The sequence below is a fragment of the Fusarium venenatum genome, assembly GCF_020744135.1.
Source record: "Fusarium venenatum strain MPI-CAGE-CH-0201 chromosome Unknown EDB82scaffold_4, whole genome shotgun sequence".
NCBI classification, from domain to species: Eukaryota; Fungi; Ascomycota; class Sordariomycetes; order Hypocreales; family Nectriaceae; genus Fusarium; species Fusarium venenatum.
The window spans coordinates 6395174-6408361 of record NW_027072132.1 but is presented as its reverse complement, the minus strand read 5'-3'; the positions used below and the strand labels follow the sequence as shown (position 1 = coordinate 6408361).

Here is a 13188-nt window from a genome sequence, read left to right as displayed (position 1 = left end):
TCCAGTGAATACTGTCGTCAACCTTGAAAAGGGGGACCTATGCTTGATCGATTCGACGTCAACTCATGCATAACAGCAGGGAACGCCTCAAAGCTTGAGCAACAAGGTCTCAGCAGAAAAGAACGTAACTAACATGTGATAATCATGAAGTAGCTGTGTCGAGACTTATACGGCCCTGAGAGAAATAGCAGCTTCCGTCCTGGTCAATGCTTAGTGTCCCAGTGGTGGATTACCTTGTGGCTTTGTCGCACTGCATAGCTATTTGCAAGACTATCGATGTCTCAGATGAGCGAACAAGACTCGGTATCTAATGCTGATCATTGTGGCATTAATGGCCCTTGTGTAAGGAATACAATCGAAGCAATGTTCACCAGACCCAAAGTCAATTCGAGTCTCCATTGTACCAACCATCCTCAGCTCTTGCAGAACCAGAGGCAGACGACAGGCTTGCCATCGTCACTACCAGTGCGATCAGAGGTCCATCCCACCTCATCCAGGCTCTTCTCCATCTCGTTCTCCTCGTCTCCGTTGAAGGAATATCCTTTGTACCACTTGCCATTTCCACCACTGTAGAGTTCGAAACACTTGTTCTTCTTAGGGTTTGGGTTAGTGCAGCCGAAACCCTTGAGCAGATCTCCCAGCTTGGTGCTGGTGGGGACATGGGAGGCAATGAATGGGATTTGCGCGTTGGCATCGAGCTGCCAGGGCGGGGTCTCACTCTTGAAGACGTGGACTTTGGTGTGCTCGGCAGGGAAAAAGTAGTTATAGCCTGGTTCGCAGCCCACGCCGCCTGTAGAATTGGTCATCTGCGCGGCAGGCATTTGGGTATCGATCTGAGGGTGAGGCTGTGTCTGTCGCCCAAAGATGTTTCCGTTACCGTTAGGTTGGTTTGCATAGGTCAATGGGTTCTGAAACCCCGCAACCGGTCCTTGAGGGAGGACATATGCAGGCTGGCCATATGCTGCACCGCCAGCATACATGACACCGTAAGGAGTAGGAACTAAACCAAAGTTATAGCCGGGCCCGCCGACATGAGGGATGTAGGGTTGACCTTGTGTAGGAATAGGAGCACCTGCAGGAGCACCATTGGGCCGAGCTCCTCTGGAATCACGGCCACTCATAGGGTTCCATCCGCCAGACATGATGGATGTTCTTGAGATGGGGGTATCGGGGAAAAGATTCAAAGTGGCTGCCAGGTATGTACCCAGCGACAAACTTGGGGGTCGAAAGAAGCGTTCCAATAACCAGGAACTTGACCTTGACGAGCTGGATCCCAAACGGGTGGAGCGTTGTATGCCAAAGTCTGGTTCCAATGAGGATAGAACTGTTGGGCTTGGAGTATCTGGTTGTGGTGATGGTAGGCAAAGGCGTTGTCACTACCGAAAGGGCTTGGTCGATATGGGAGATGGATGTCTAGAGGTGGTTAGAGAATGGGCGAAATGGCATGATTTATATAGACAAATTTGTAAATGAATAACTGCTACAAACAGCAGATCCTGTACTTACTTGATGTACCGGTTACCTCTTCAGCTTCGCTTTCTGTTACTGAAACGCTGCCCTCGCTATCAGTGGCCTCGCCATCAGAGTCGACGCCCAGGTAGCCAAGAAAGATCTTGGTACTCCAAAGGGTGTTGCCTTGACGGTCGTAGAATGCTCCTACAATGATCCAGGCCCAGAAAGGAGAATCTCGAGATGCTGCGAGATGCTGCGTAATGATGAGCTTGGTTGCAGGTGTAGGAAGGTCGACGTCCTCAATTATCCGACAATTGATGGGCCCGTTGTTAAACATGGAGGATCGTTCTGCAATACGACGTCCCTGACGACGAGCTGGAGAAGTTGGTGGACGGTTGGTTAACAAGCAGACGTTCGTATGACAGCAACCCCTGTTATTTATGCCATTGGTTGGCTGAAGTCTTGACATGAACGACTGTATGTGCTTGACTATGAATCAGATCCAAGGCATAGTCTACGACATGTGACCGTTTGAACAATCCTGATCAGACGTCTACAAATGATCAACAAACGACCAACAATCCCGTTTACTGAGACTGATTCACTAGCCATGGCGTAAATGTTGTAAGGCAAACTGCGATGCAGAGTTTGTATAGATCAAAACGTCCGGGGAACAAAGCTGTCAGGAACAGCCACGACAATCAGCTGTGATGGGCCAAAGATGCAAACGGGACTTCATGACAGTACACCCAGTTCGTGTGTCATGTGTCGCACACGAACATGATACACAGCCTCCAACTTCTGGCTGGTACCCAATCACTTGACTGGGATTTGGATCATTATCAGCCTGCCAAAAACAGTGATTGTCTGATTCAACGAAACAGCTGAAGCGATGTATCAGATGGGCGAGTCATATCGCACGTGAACATACAACACCGACGAACTCAGGCAGCATCCTGGTTGCGAATAACGTAGGTCCAGTTGCTTTTTGGAAGTCAAGATGGAATAGTTCTTCAATTCAAAAACTCCTTGCTGCTTCGCCAGTATAGTAATTTAGTAAAAGTGACAAGAAATAGTCGACCGCGGTCGAGGAAAATTGTGGAGCATATTTGGTTCTGTAGAAACCCGTATATCTTCTGCCAACTCGGGCCATGGTGACAAGGATGCCATACAATATGCAAAAGCCTCGGTATTGGGCAAATTTCCAATGGTAAATTCTGCCCGGCATCATTCCTCATCGCTTGTAGATTCAACAACTCGAACTCCACCACCCTTCTTGGCCGATTCAATCTCTCGTTTCTGTTGCTGCTGTTGTAGCTTGCCAACCTCGTTGACCAAGCCCTTCAAGTAGACTTCAGCCTGAACAGTAGCGCTGTATGCAGCTGGAGTCCAACTCCAAATGTTTCGTTTGTGTATATCGGCGCCCGCTGCCAGCAGCGTTCGCAGTACCAGCAGGTTTCCATTTCCACTCGCAAAATGCAGTGCTGTGTTTCCTTCAATATCCGCGCGACGGACTGCTTCATAAGGTCCACCGGGAACGTGGGTAAGGAGGAGTTGTAGTATGGTGTCGTGTCCTCCGAGACTAGCTTCCATAACGGCGTCGCGGCCTCTAACATCGCGACGAAGAATGCATGTTTTGTCGTGTTCGCAGATAATTTGGACGACTTCGGTATGGCCGCCAGCTGCAGCAAGCATCAAGGCAGTTTGGTGGCTTTCGTTAAGAGCAGGGCATGGGTCTTCGTGGCCTAGCTTTAACAGTACTTCGCAGACTTCGTGGTGACCTAGAGAAGCTGCTAGGTGCATATTCGAGTTGGACTGGCCGGAAGGAGAGGAATCGGGGTTTAGGAGATAGTTCGGGTGTGTCTTGAGGATTCGGTGCAGTAGGGTCGCATCGTTGGCGTGAATTGCCCGACGGACACGAATAGATGGTTCAATCCTGAGGTTTGTTAGTCCAGTACGATTAGTGTTCTTTCGGTTTGGTCTCACATGGTGGAGGATGACTGGTCATGACGGTTGCAGTTGGATCAAGAGCATATGGCGCTGTCGCGAAAAAACGAGATTCGCTATAGAAGAACAAAGGAAAAGAGTTTGTAGAGATCGAGTACAAAGGGAAGAACTTTAGTATGAAACAAAACGCTGGATGAACTATATGAAAGAAGAATAAAAGAGGGGGAACGAAGCAACAAATTGTTGTTGATGATAAGTGAACGAAAGCTTAAAGTGTAGGCAAGTGCAAGTGCCCGCTTTCAGCTCCAGGAAGGAAGGCCTGCTGGGCAACTTCCTCATGAAACAGTGCACCCCACATGCTTCTCTGGTGCCACAGGAGCTCCAGGCCTAGGTCTAGGTAGAGTATGTTCTGATGTCCATGACCAGGTTCTTTCAAATCTTAACTAAGAGCAATCATGATAAATAGAAATTATCTAATTGAATATATCATTTTTTGTCATTACTGTAGCAATGTTCTCGATGATCTGCCTCATCATAGTCATGATTGTCACTGTGGGTCTAGTGAATGATGAAGCTCATGGAAGCTACCTAAACCCCACAATTCTAAGCGCTGTCACCTCCTGCTGCGCTTCGCATCTCACGATGGAGTCTCCTTGACATCAGTTCTACCCTACAGATGATCCTGATATTCACCTCATTTCAACATCAATACGTCAAATGATGGAACTTGTACCATCAGATCACCCATTAACTTCTAGATGTGGGAAACCCGTTTGATCATTTCTTGATCGAAAGAGAAACGGCAGATACCTAGCGAAAGCTGCGATCTATCCAGGTGTTGTTATTGCGCCTCATTTCACAGCGCAATACGATTACGCAGCAACCAACGTCCTTATTCCTAGCCGCAAAACCTTCTTAACAGTCCAGACTAGAGAGCAAAAGGTAACCGTTGGGCTAAAATAATGCTGACCAAAACCCAACTTTTCGGTATGCCAGCACGATCTCCCTTTGCATCGCTTCCCTCGTACGTGGCATCTCACCAGGGGGTATCATGATCTGTCTAGAGGAGAGGTGAATCGCCCGCTGAACATAATCCCAGCGTTGGACCTCTTCTCTCAACAAATCGTAAGCACGCCCGGTTAGCTCAATCGGTAGAGCGTGAGACTCTTACGAGTACGCGATCTCAAGGTTGCGGGTTCGACCCCCGCATCGGGCTGTTCCTATACTACATATTCATTGATTGAGATGTGCTTTCTTTTTGACGTTTTTGCGTATTCCTTTTTGTAAAGGGTAATGTGGTGGTGGCGTTTGATGGGAGAATGGGTGGTCCAGACTGGTACAAGGTCAAGTTTGAGATTATGATATTGAGATATTAATGTTTACTAAATAAATACAATGGTATTACGGATACGGAAAAATCACAAATGGACTCCAGGTATTATCTAGTTCAACTCATGAGCCTTCTTGATGGCCTTGTTCTTGCCCGTATCCAACACAACCGCGGGATCCTCTTCATCTCCCTTTCTCGAAACCGTGTTACCATTCTTTGTTGTGATGGAGGTACTAGAATCGATGTTAGCACTTTGACCTATACGTACGTTTATGTAGCGAAACTTACTCTTCAGCCTTGACATCCAGGACCTTACCCTTGGGCTGCCCTTCACCCCAGTTCCAACTGACAGTCTCACCCTTCTTGGGGCCCTTCTTTGCACCAGAGTCATCACCACCCTCATCATCATCATTCTGGTCGTCTTCAGCCTCTTCAGACTTCTTTGAAGCGCCATTGGTCTTCTTTCCGTTGGACTGCTTCTTCTGTGGCTTCTCCTCAGCACCATCGCTGTCTTCTTCAGCATCCTCCTCCTCTTCTTCCTCATCATTGGACTTGGTAGACTCTCCCTTGCGAGTCTCTCGCTTCTTGTTTGAGCCAGTCTGGCTTCGTGTCGCTCTTCGCTTCTCGCCGGTGTGCTTCTCATCATCGCCATCTTCTTCTTGTTGCTCCTCAACATCATCGTCTGCTTCCTCTTCTTCCTTCTCTTCCTCCTGTTTCTTGCCGCTGATATTCTCCTTGCCCTGGGCCTTGAGGAAATCGTGGCCCCAGTTCTTGAGCGAAGCGTAAGATTTGGTCTTTTTGACCTCCTCAGGGGACTTGTCGTTGTTGGCCTTTGTCTCTTGGGCTAGATGGCGTTTGCTGTTTCTCATTAGTACCAAGTCGTGAACTGTGTACGTTTGCCGTAACGGTATGCGAAGAGTGCTTACCAGTAGGAGACGACTTTGCGCATGTGCTGAACCTGCTCATCGGTGTACTTGCTGGGCTCCTTTTTTGGGTTCTCTTTGAGGATTTCAACAATCTTGCGACCACTGTCATGTCCAACAGATTCGCCATTCTCGTCCTCCTTTGGCCAACCTGCACTGTTGGAGTCGTCAGACTTGAGCCACTTTTCAAGTTCAGAGGCCGTCATGTTGACGACCTCGTTGAACTCTTGGATAACCTCGTCGTTGCCCTTCATGATTGCGATGGTGTCGGTTTACTTAATTGTGAGGGAGAGGGTATAATGTTTTGCAAATTCGTTGATTGCGAAAACCAATTGATCAACTAGAAATCTACGCGATCCATCACTCGAGTTTATGTAAATTGTTATTGCTTTTGGCTTGCGCCGTGTCGTCATGGCAGCCAGCTTACGGATGCTGTCTCAGCGTCATAGACGAGACCTGAGCTGTCGCGTTAAGATGGGCTAGAGAGCTCGGTCCTTTGGCGTAAAGTAGCTTGCCGTGATCGATTTTGGCGTTTAAGTGTCTGCAGGGGTTTAGCTGGACCAGAACAAAGCGCGATCTGGGCTGGGCTGTCGTCCAAGGAACGCGATCCGATCTCATCAATGAACGCATCATTTTGCGGCGATCACCAATATGGTGGTTGGGCGGCTGGGAAGTGGGCCAGGAACCCGATCAACGGATCGATTGTTTTATTCAAGCTAGAGGTTAATTGATACATCAATTTCACGGGAATTATGACGATACGCGTGGGCTGAAGAATCTGTCTTTTTCTTCGCTTTGATGTTGGGTTATCCACATTGAGTTACTCTGTACAAGACGGGCAGTTGAAGCTCCATAACCCACGTCATTCAGAGCTGCTGGGGCTTGAACTAAATACGGTACTATGCGTATGCGATGCTGAGCTATCGTGTTCCAAATCTTCAATTGAAACAGTTAGTGAGTGTTTCTAACATGTACATGGCTACATTGGTTATTGGCAGCTATATGTAAGATTGAGTGCAAAGATTAGATAATTGTTAGTATGTGCCCCCTACTCACCACCTATAATCACTTATACTTACACTCAGTCGCATAAGCGTATGTCTTTCGAACTAGCAGAAATGTAACATCAATCGGAATAAACTGTCCCGATGAAAGAAACACGATACCAACGTCGGACCTATTTTCTGTACCTGGTCTGATTTTTTTCAAGGTCATAATCCAGGTACCTGTTCCCCTGCTATGTTTTGACCGATCGGAGCTTGTGAGTAAGAGGATAGAAGTGAGAATGAATCCTTTGGGGAACTGAATACTAGACCTAGTAGGTAGTCAGAGATCGAACATCCAACCGAATTGCTAAAAAAAAAAAAACTGCCATATTCACTCTGGATGCATCTCAATAACTTGACTCAAGCTGGCTGCCATCTTCTTCCTTATCCTCATGAGCTGAGACCTTTGAGACTGCAATGATGCAATCGAAACTCCCCCTCGCTAAGCCTTAAAAAGAAGTCAACTTTTCTTCCCGTCCCCACCGCGGGGTTGTAGGGACTGTAATGCTGCTGCGGGAGCGGGGCCATTTTTCGCCGGGGTCGCTTTCTTGACGCCGATGCAGGAGCAGGCGACATTCAGATCTTTACTTTTTTGTGACTCAGATTAAATATCATCCGATACTCTAAAAAGACAAAAGGTACGTTCAATTCATCAGACAAACTTTCATTGTGTCCATATCTCAAACCAACAGTTATTGTTCTTGTACGTTTCCTGCCATGCAGCCATGTTCGTGTTTCCGTCGGCGACCATTGGGTCGCGATTGAGTCTTTTCAGCCGCCGCACAGCTCTCTGCCATTTATACCCTACATCTACAATTGAATCGCAATCGTCGAACCAATTCACTAATTCTTTTCGAAAATCCAGAATCGACAGCTCCAGAAGCTTCAGAACCGTCGCAATCATGTCTCAATACCCCCACATCCTTCTGCGCGCTGAGGAGAAGCCCCTCGAGCACCGATCTTTCTCTCCTTCAATTATCAAGACTCTTGTCGAAGCAGGATACCCTGTCTCCGTTGAGCGATCATCTACAGACCCCAAGTTCAAGCGTATCTTTGAGGACTCCGAATATGAGGCTGCTGGCGCCCGCCTTGTCGCTGAGGGCACCTGGCCCAATGCCGAAGCCGGAACTTTGATTCTTGGCCTCAAGGAGATTCCAGAGGACGACTTCCCTCTCAAGAACGACCATATTGTATGCACTACTCCCGCAAACAAGCTTTAACCGTATGCTAACCTATTTCAGTCTTTTGCCCACTGCTACAAGGTACATTCTTCGAGTTGAAATATGCGAGATTCCTACTGACACATCCTAGAACCAAGGTGGATGGGAGAAGGTCCTCGGCCGCTTCCCCCAAGGAGGCAGCGTTCTATACGATTTGGAATTCCTTGTCGATGAGCAGGGCCGCCGAGTTTCTGCGTGAGTAGATCACGAAGACAAAAGGCTAGAACAGCATTTTCCTAACAAACTAAACAGTTTCGGTTTCCACGCTGGATTCGCTGGCGCTGCACTCGGTATCAAGACCCTTGCCCACCAGCTTCAGGACCCATCCTCCAAGCTCCCCTCAGTGGAGACTTTCACCAACGGTCGTGGATACTACCTGAACGAGGAGGAGCTTGTCAACCAGATCCGAGAGGACCTTGCCAAGGCCGAGAAGTCTCTTGGACGTAAGCCCACTGCTCTCGTCCTCGGTGCTCTTGGACGATGTGGTAAGGGTGCTGTTGACCTGTTCCTCAAGGCTGGCATGCCTGATGAGAACATCACCCGCTGGGACTTGAACGAGACCAAGGACCGAGATGGTAGGCCCCTAATGTCTGATACTTGATAGCTTGAAACTAACGATTTAAGGTCCTTATGAGGAGATTGCCCAGGCCGATGTCTTCCTTAACGCTATCTACCTTTCCAAGCCCATCCCTCCTTTCATCAACGAGGAGCTCCTCGCCAAGTCTGGCCGCAACCTGGCCGTTGTCATCGACGTCTCCTGCGACACCACCAACCCTCACAACCCCATCCCCATCTACTCTATCAACACCACGTTTGAGGAGCCCACAGTTCCCGTCGAGATCAAGAACGACCAGAACTCCCTCCCTCTATCCGTTATCAGCATTGACCATCTCCCCTCAATGCTTCCCCGTGAGGCCAGTGAGGCCTTCAGCGAGGGTCTCAAGGAATCTCTCCTCACACTTAAGGACCGCAAGACTTCACGAGTGTGGGCCGATGCTGAGAAGCTTTTCAACGAGAAGGTTGCTCTGCTTCCCGAGTCTCTGCGAACCAAGAGAGTTTAAAAGTTGAATTTATGATATAGTCGAAATGGTTGATTAGAACGGAATAGAAAGCTGCAAAGAACAGCATGCGAACCACTCAGATATCTATCTTTATTTGTGAACTTTCTAAAGTAGTGTTGTTTTTGTACTCGAGTTGATCTAAACAAGCTTCGTGTACCGTATAATGTGACGTCTAGTAAAACAGCTTAATATTAGCGGCCTTGTTCACTAACACGATCTGGTTCATCAAGAAACAATAAAATGCTGGGCTATAAACTGTTGATCTATAAGCCTTTGACAAAACCGTCACGGACTAACACGATTTCCGATAAAATATCCCAAAGAGCCGATATTCCATTAATTGGAAGTATCATGTATTCATTCACTTAGCTGATAAAACTCAATAAACCCGGCCAGCTTAGCGTGAAGCTACATTTCTCGGCTGACAAAAAACAGGAGATGAAAGTAGGCTATCTACAAGACTCTACCAACCAGCTTTCTTAAAAGTCTAAATTCAGCAGATTGTTACACAGGGAATATCCATTGTTTTACTGTTCAATTTCTCGATGTTTCCTCGCGGTGTTAGTTAACGTTATTTATTCAACCACTTCCCCTTTATCACAACTATCTAGATCTAGATAGTCATCTGCGTATATTCTTCCTCCGGAGATGTCACTGAGGTCATCGAAGTTGATGACGCTTTAAGTGAGGATGAACAAGCTCAAGCTGCTGAATCACCTCATGTTGCTGAACCGTGTACAAGAGATCAAGGGACACATACGATTCAAGATCTACCTCCACTGCCACCTCAAGCTGCTCGCAATGTCCAGATAGCTCCTGGTTCTGGTCTTCATCAGGCCCATGCTCCTACTTATCCTTACATGCCTCAGTGGCCGCACCATCCTATGGGATACGCACCTCATCCTCACATGGCACAACATCCGCCTCATCCTCACCAACAGGATCCGTATCACCCACAACATATGGTCTACGCTCATCCTCACCGAGTAACTCATCCACAGCATATGGTTCAATATCCTCATCCTCAGATGCCGCAGTATCCATATTATCCGATGACTCAGTGGTCTCATCCGCATATGGCGCAGGCATCTCATCCACATGCATCTCCTTATGTGGGACCTCATGTTCAATATGTTCCTCCGCCGGGGTATGTTCCTCATCCTGGAAATGTTACTCAAGCTGGACGTGGCCACCAGCCAGGGCAAACTCCTCCTCGAGTAGGACATGCCCCTCCCCAGCCAGGGAATGTTCCTCATCCCAGGCGTGGAAATCAGCCAGGTCGTGCTCAACCAAGCCATGCTCCCCAACCAGGAAACACTCCTCAACCCAGGTACGTCCCTCAAACAGGCAATGCCACTCCTCAAGCAGGAGTTGCTCCTCAGTCGGGACACTCCCCTCCTCAAGCTCCTCTGGGAACTCCTTTACCCACACCACAATCTCCACTATTTACACCAGTGGCTACACCTCGATAGTTTCCTACTCCGACTCCTGCGCCTCAGTCTGTTGCTCCCACTCCGGTACCTGAGTCTGCTGCCTCAACCCCTGCACCCGGGTCTACCCCATCTACTCCGACTCCCCAATCTGTCGCTTCAACCCCAGCTCCAGAGTCTGTTGCATCGACTCCTGCTCCTGGACCTTCCTCCTCGCGAACCACGACAACATGGGACATGGGACCTCCGCCTAAGAAGAAGAGAGGACCGAAGCCCAAGCCGTTATCAGAACGCAAACCTCTCCGCACTATACCAATCGTTCGTAAAGAAAACAGCTACTCAAAGCAGAAAAGGAAGGAAGTCATTATGTGGATGGTACATCACCGAGTTTCACGTCTAGGTGAAATGGTGCCTCCTTCTGCTCAGGATGCTGAGAACCACTTTAAGATCCCTCGAAGCACCATTGCTGGATGGAAGTTACAATTGTACGTATAATCTGTGATCTTGTGAATTGACACTGATACTTGACAGGCTGGGGAGTGGGCCTATTCCCAAGTAGGCGTTGGGTTGATCAAGAATTGGTTATTGGACATGATTGAGACAAGGGAACTAGAATGAATCTGCATTGTATAAACCAAGTAATGATGCCGAATGAATGAAACGAAAATACAGCCATAATATTAACAATCGCATACTGCTTACATTAGATTTAAAGATATTTAGCAGTATTTGACTCGTATATTTGACTCTATATCTACTACTGCTTACTTATAATCAATCCTTCAATAGTGTTTACGTCACCTACCTATGTCCGCTAACTCCGCTGAAGCCACTCTTTAAGACTGGACCATCCAGCGCTTTGAGTGAAAGTATTCAGTTCAACTCAGTCAAATCAACCGAGTATACAGAGTTACAACTTACACGATGGCGTCAATCTCTAAAACAGTCGTGGCTACGGGCGTGTCTTCTGGAATTGTACCACTGTTCCTCCCTAATATTTAGCCGAACATGTGCTAATGCGGACAGGGCCTGGAAGCTATCAAGCAGCTCCTCGACACAAGTCAACCATACAAAGTCATTCTTGGCGCGCGCAACACCCAAAGAGCACAAAAGTCATACGACGAGCTTAACTATGACCACTCTGTCAGCGGCGTTACTATTCTCCCGCTCGAATTGAACGATCTCAAGGGTGTCAAGTCGTTCGCTGACCAGACCCTTGAGAAGCTTGGCCAGGGAAAGATTGATTACTTACTGCTTAATGCAGGACTCGGCGGTACCAGCGCCGATGGACCGGGACCTCACGGATCAAAGTGGTGCGAGCCGCATGTTGTGAACCACCTCTGTGCGTTGAACCTGTGTGACAGGTAGTACAGTGCAAGGCTAATGTGTTACTGTTACAGCGCAGTTTTACCTTGTGCATCTCTTGAGGGAGAAGTTAGTCGAGTCCAAGTCTAGGATTGTCTTTGTATCTTCTGGTGCTGTGCGCAGGGTTCCGGATCCTAGTGAGACTCCCCATTCCTTGTTCAAGAGTGTTGTGTTTTGGGAACTGAGAGTGTATAGGCAAGCTTGACGAAGAGGTCAAGGCAGACTCTGGAGCGGATGCCCTTACGACGTACTCCAATACAAAGTTCACTGGTCTTCTCGGTGCGCATTGGTGGCGTCGTCAGCTAGCCGGTACCAACGACGTTGTCGCCGTGTCGCCTGGCCTGATTCCCGGCACGGGTCTTGCGAAGCAGATGGGTATTCAGAGTAGCATGCCTGATGCCAAGTCTATTCCTGAAGGTGGGTAGCTTTTATCCCTGGCTCCAAGTTGATGTTGTTTTGCTGACAGAGGTATAGGTGCTTCGAGCGTGCTTGCTGCTCTCACCCGAAGTGATTTCCCTGAGGATCCCGATCGCATTTTCTTGACCAGTTGGGGTGAGTGGTGGGAGAAGGCCATAATTGAAAAGACTACGGATAAGGCGCTGCAGGATAGGTGGTGTCCCAGTAAGGAGGAGATTGAGAGGGAAGCTGGGATTTCCTCTTAAGTGTGGGAAGAAGAGATTGACATAATGATTGAATATAGGACATGAAATTTAGTTATGTCAGTATCAGGCAGTGACCGAGACTCATGGTGGTGTGAATGCCCCTGACACATGCCACAAGATAGCGTAAACGGTCTCCGTCACTATTTGCGGCAGAGGCTGAAGCCGTCACAGTAGAGTAGAACCGGAATGACGCTGCCATTTGTGATTGGTGGGTTGGGCTCAGGTCGATGCGATCGCATTTTACAATGTAACTGTTTTAGGATGATACGTGGGAAGGGATGTATTGGTCGCGATAATCTACTCAAACTTGCTCGGGTAGATAATCAGTCTTTTCGGACCCGAGATTTGACGTGACGGTTGAGACTATGGATAGTCTATTATGAGACGATGCGTGCTGCCCTAGACTAGGTACCAAGAAGATAGGATATCTCGATTCTGTGCTTGTACGCCATGCCTGAATGATCTACAGACAATAGGAAAGCGAAGAGAATCGACGATGCAATTTCATTGTACTTTTAGATGGTCTAGATACTGATAGCATGTGTTTACCCACCAACTCAGCCTAAACCTCTCGCACTCGCTCACATTCATCAATATCAAGCTGTCATTACCACCCTTGGAATGACGATGCATCTCGAATAGGATTCCCCAAATAGTTCTAGCTTCAACGTTCCTTCTCGAAAGGCTTCCTCGAACAAGCTTAGCCTCTGATCTGTATACAGGGGTCATTTAGTGTCCGAACAGCTAATTCA

The 13188-nt window shown here is 48.0% G+C and overlaps 6 protein-coding genes and 1 non-coding gene across 7 annotated transcripts; 4 read left to right on the top strand and 3 right to left on the bottom strand.

The window, feature by feature from the left end:
* Positions 1–413: 413 nt before the first annotated feature.
* EDB82DRAFT_481221 (uncharacterized protein) lies at positions 414–1789 on the bottom strand (the record flags this gene model as incomplete). Its single annotated transcript, XM_025725338.1, has 2 exons — positions 414–1324; positions 1507–1789. The coding sequence occupies 2 exons, from the start codon at positions 1787–1789 to the stop codon at positions 414–416; spliced, it is 1194 nt and encodes a 397-aa protein (XP_025593946.1).
* A 460-nt stretch (positions 1790–2249) lies between these two features.
* EDB82DRAFT_351385 (ankyrin repeat-containing domain protein) lies at positions 2250–3863 on the bottom strand. Its single transcript, XM_025725337.2, has 2 exons — positions 3439–3863; positions 2250–3388 (listed from the first exon to the last, which is right to left on the bottom strand). Coding segments are annotated over exons 1-2 (711 nt in total). The 5' UTR covers positions 3441–3863; the 3' UTR covers positions 2250–2679.
* A 585-nt stretch (positions 3864–4448) lies between these two features.
* EDB82DRAFT_351368 (uncharacterized protein) lies at positions 4449–5990 on the bottom strand. The gene is made up of 3 exons (XM_025725336.2): positions 5656–5990; positions 5018–5587; positions 4449–4962 (listed from the first exon to the last, which is right to left on the bottom strand). Exons 1-3 carry the CDS (start codon positions 5904–5906, stop codon positions 4842–4844), a joined length of 942 nt encoding a protein of 313 aa, XP_025593944.1. The 5' UTR covers positions 5907–5990; the 3' UTR covers positions 4449–4841.
* On the top strand, positions 4533–4615 carry EDB82DRAFT_t306. Its single transcript has one exon. It is a non-coding gene; the product is annotated as a tRNA-Lys (tRNA).
* Positions 5991–7215: 1225 nt separating the features above from the next.
* Positions 7216–9138, top strand: EDB82DRAFT_517555 (uncharacterized protein). Its single transcript, XM_025725335.2, has 7 exons — positions 7216–7336; positions 7391–7401; positions 7564–7888; positions 7940–7960; positions 8010–8113; positions 8171–8493; positions 8543–9138. The coding sequence occupies exons 3-7, from the start codon at positions 7601–7603 to the stop codon at positions 8977–8979; spliced, it is 1173 nt and encodes a 390-aa protein (XP_025593943.1). The 5' UTR covers positions 7216–7336; positions 7391–7401; positions 7564–7600; the 3' UTR covers positions 8980–9138.
* Positions 9139–9351: 213 nt separating this feature from the next.
* On the top strand, positions 9352–11146 carry EDB82DRAFT_541979 (uncharacterized protein). The gene is made up of 5 exons (XM_025725332.2): positions 9352–9423; positions 9480–9539; positions 9597–10349; positions 10452–10894; positions 10941–11146. Exons 1-5 carry the CDS (start codon positions 9418–9420, stop codon positions 10966–10968), a joined length of 1290 nt encoding a protein of 429 aa, XP_025593942.2. The 5' UTR covers positions 9352–9417; the 3' UTR covers positions 10969–11146.
* On the top strand, positions 11141–12779 carry EDB82DRAFT_517549 (uncharacterized protein). The gene is made up of 5 exons (XM_025725331.2): positions 11141–11384; positions 11436–11751; positions 11810–11911; positions 11970–12191; positions 12249–12779. Exons 1-5 carry the CDS (start codon positions 11334–11336, stop codon positions 12434–12436), a joined length of 879 nt encoding a protein of 292 aa, XP_025593941.1. The 5' UTR covers positions 11141–11333; the 3' UTR covers positions 12437–12779.
* The last annotated feature ends 409 nt before the right edge of the window (positions 12780–13188 follow it).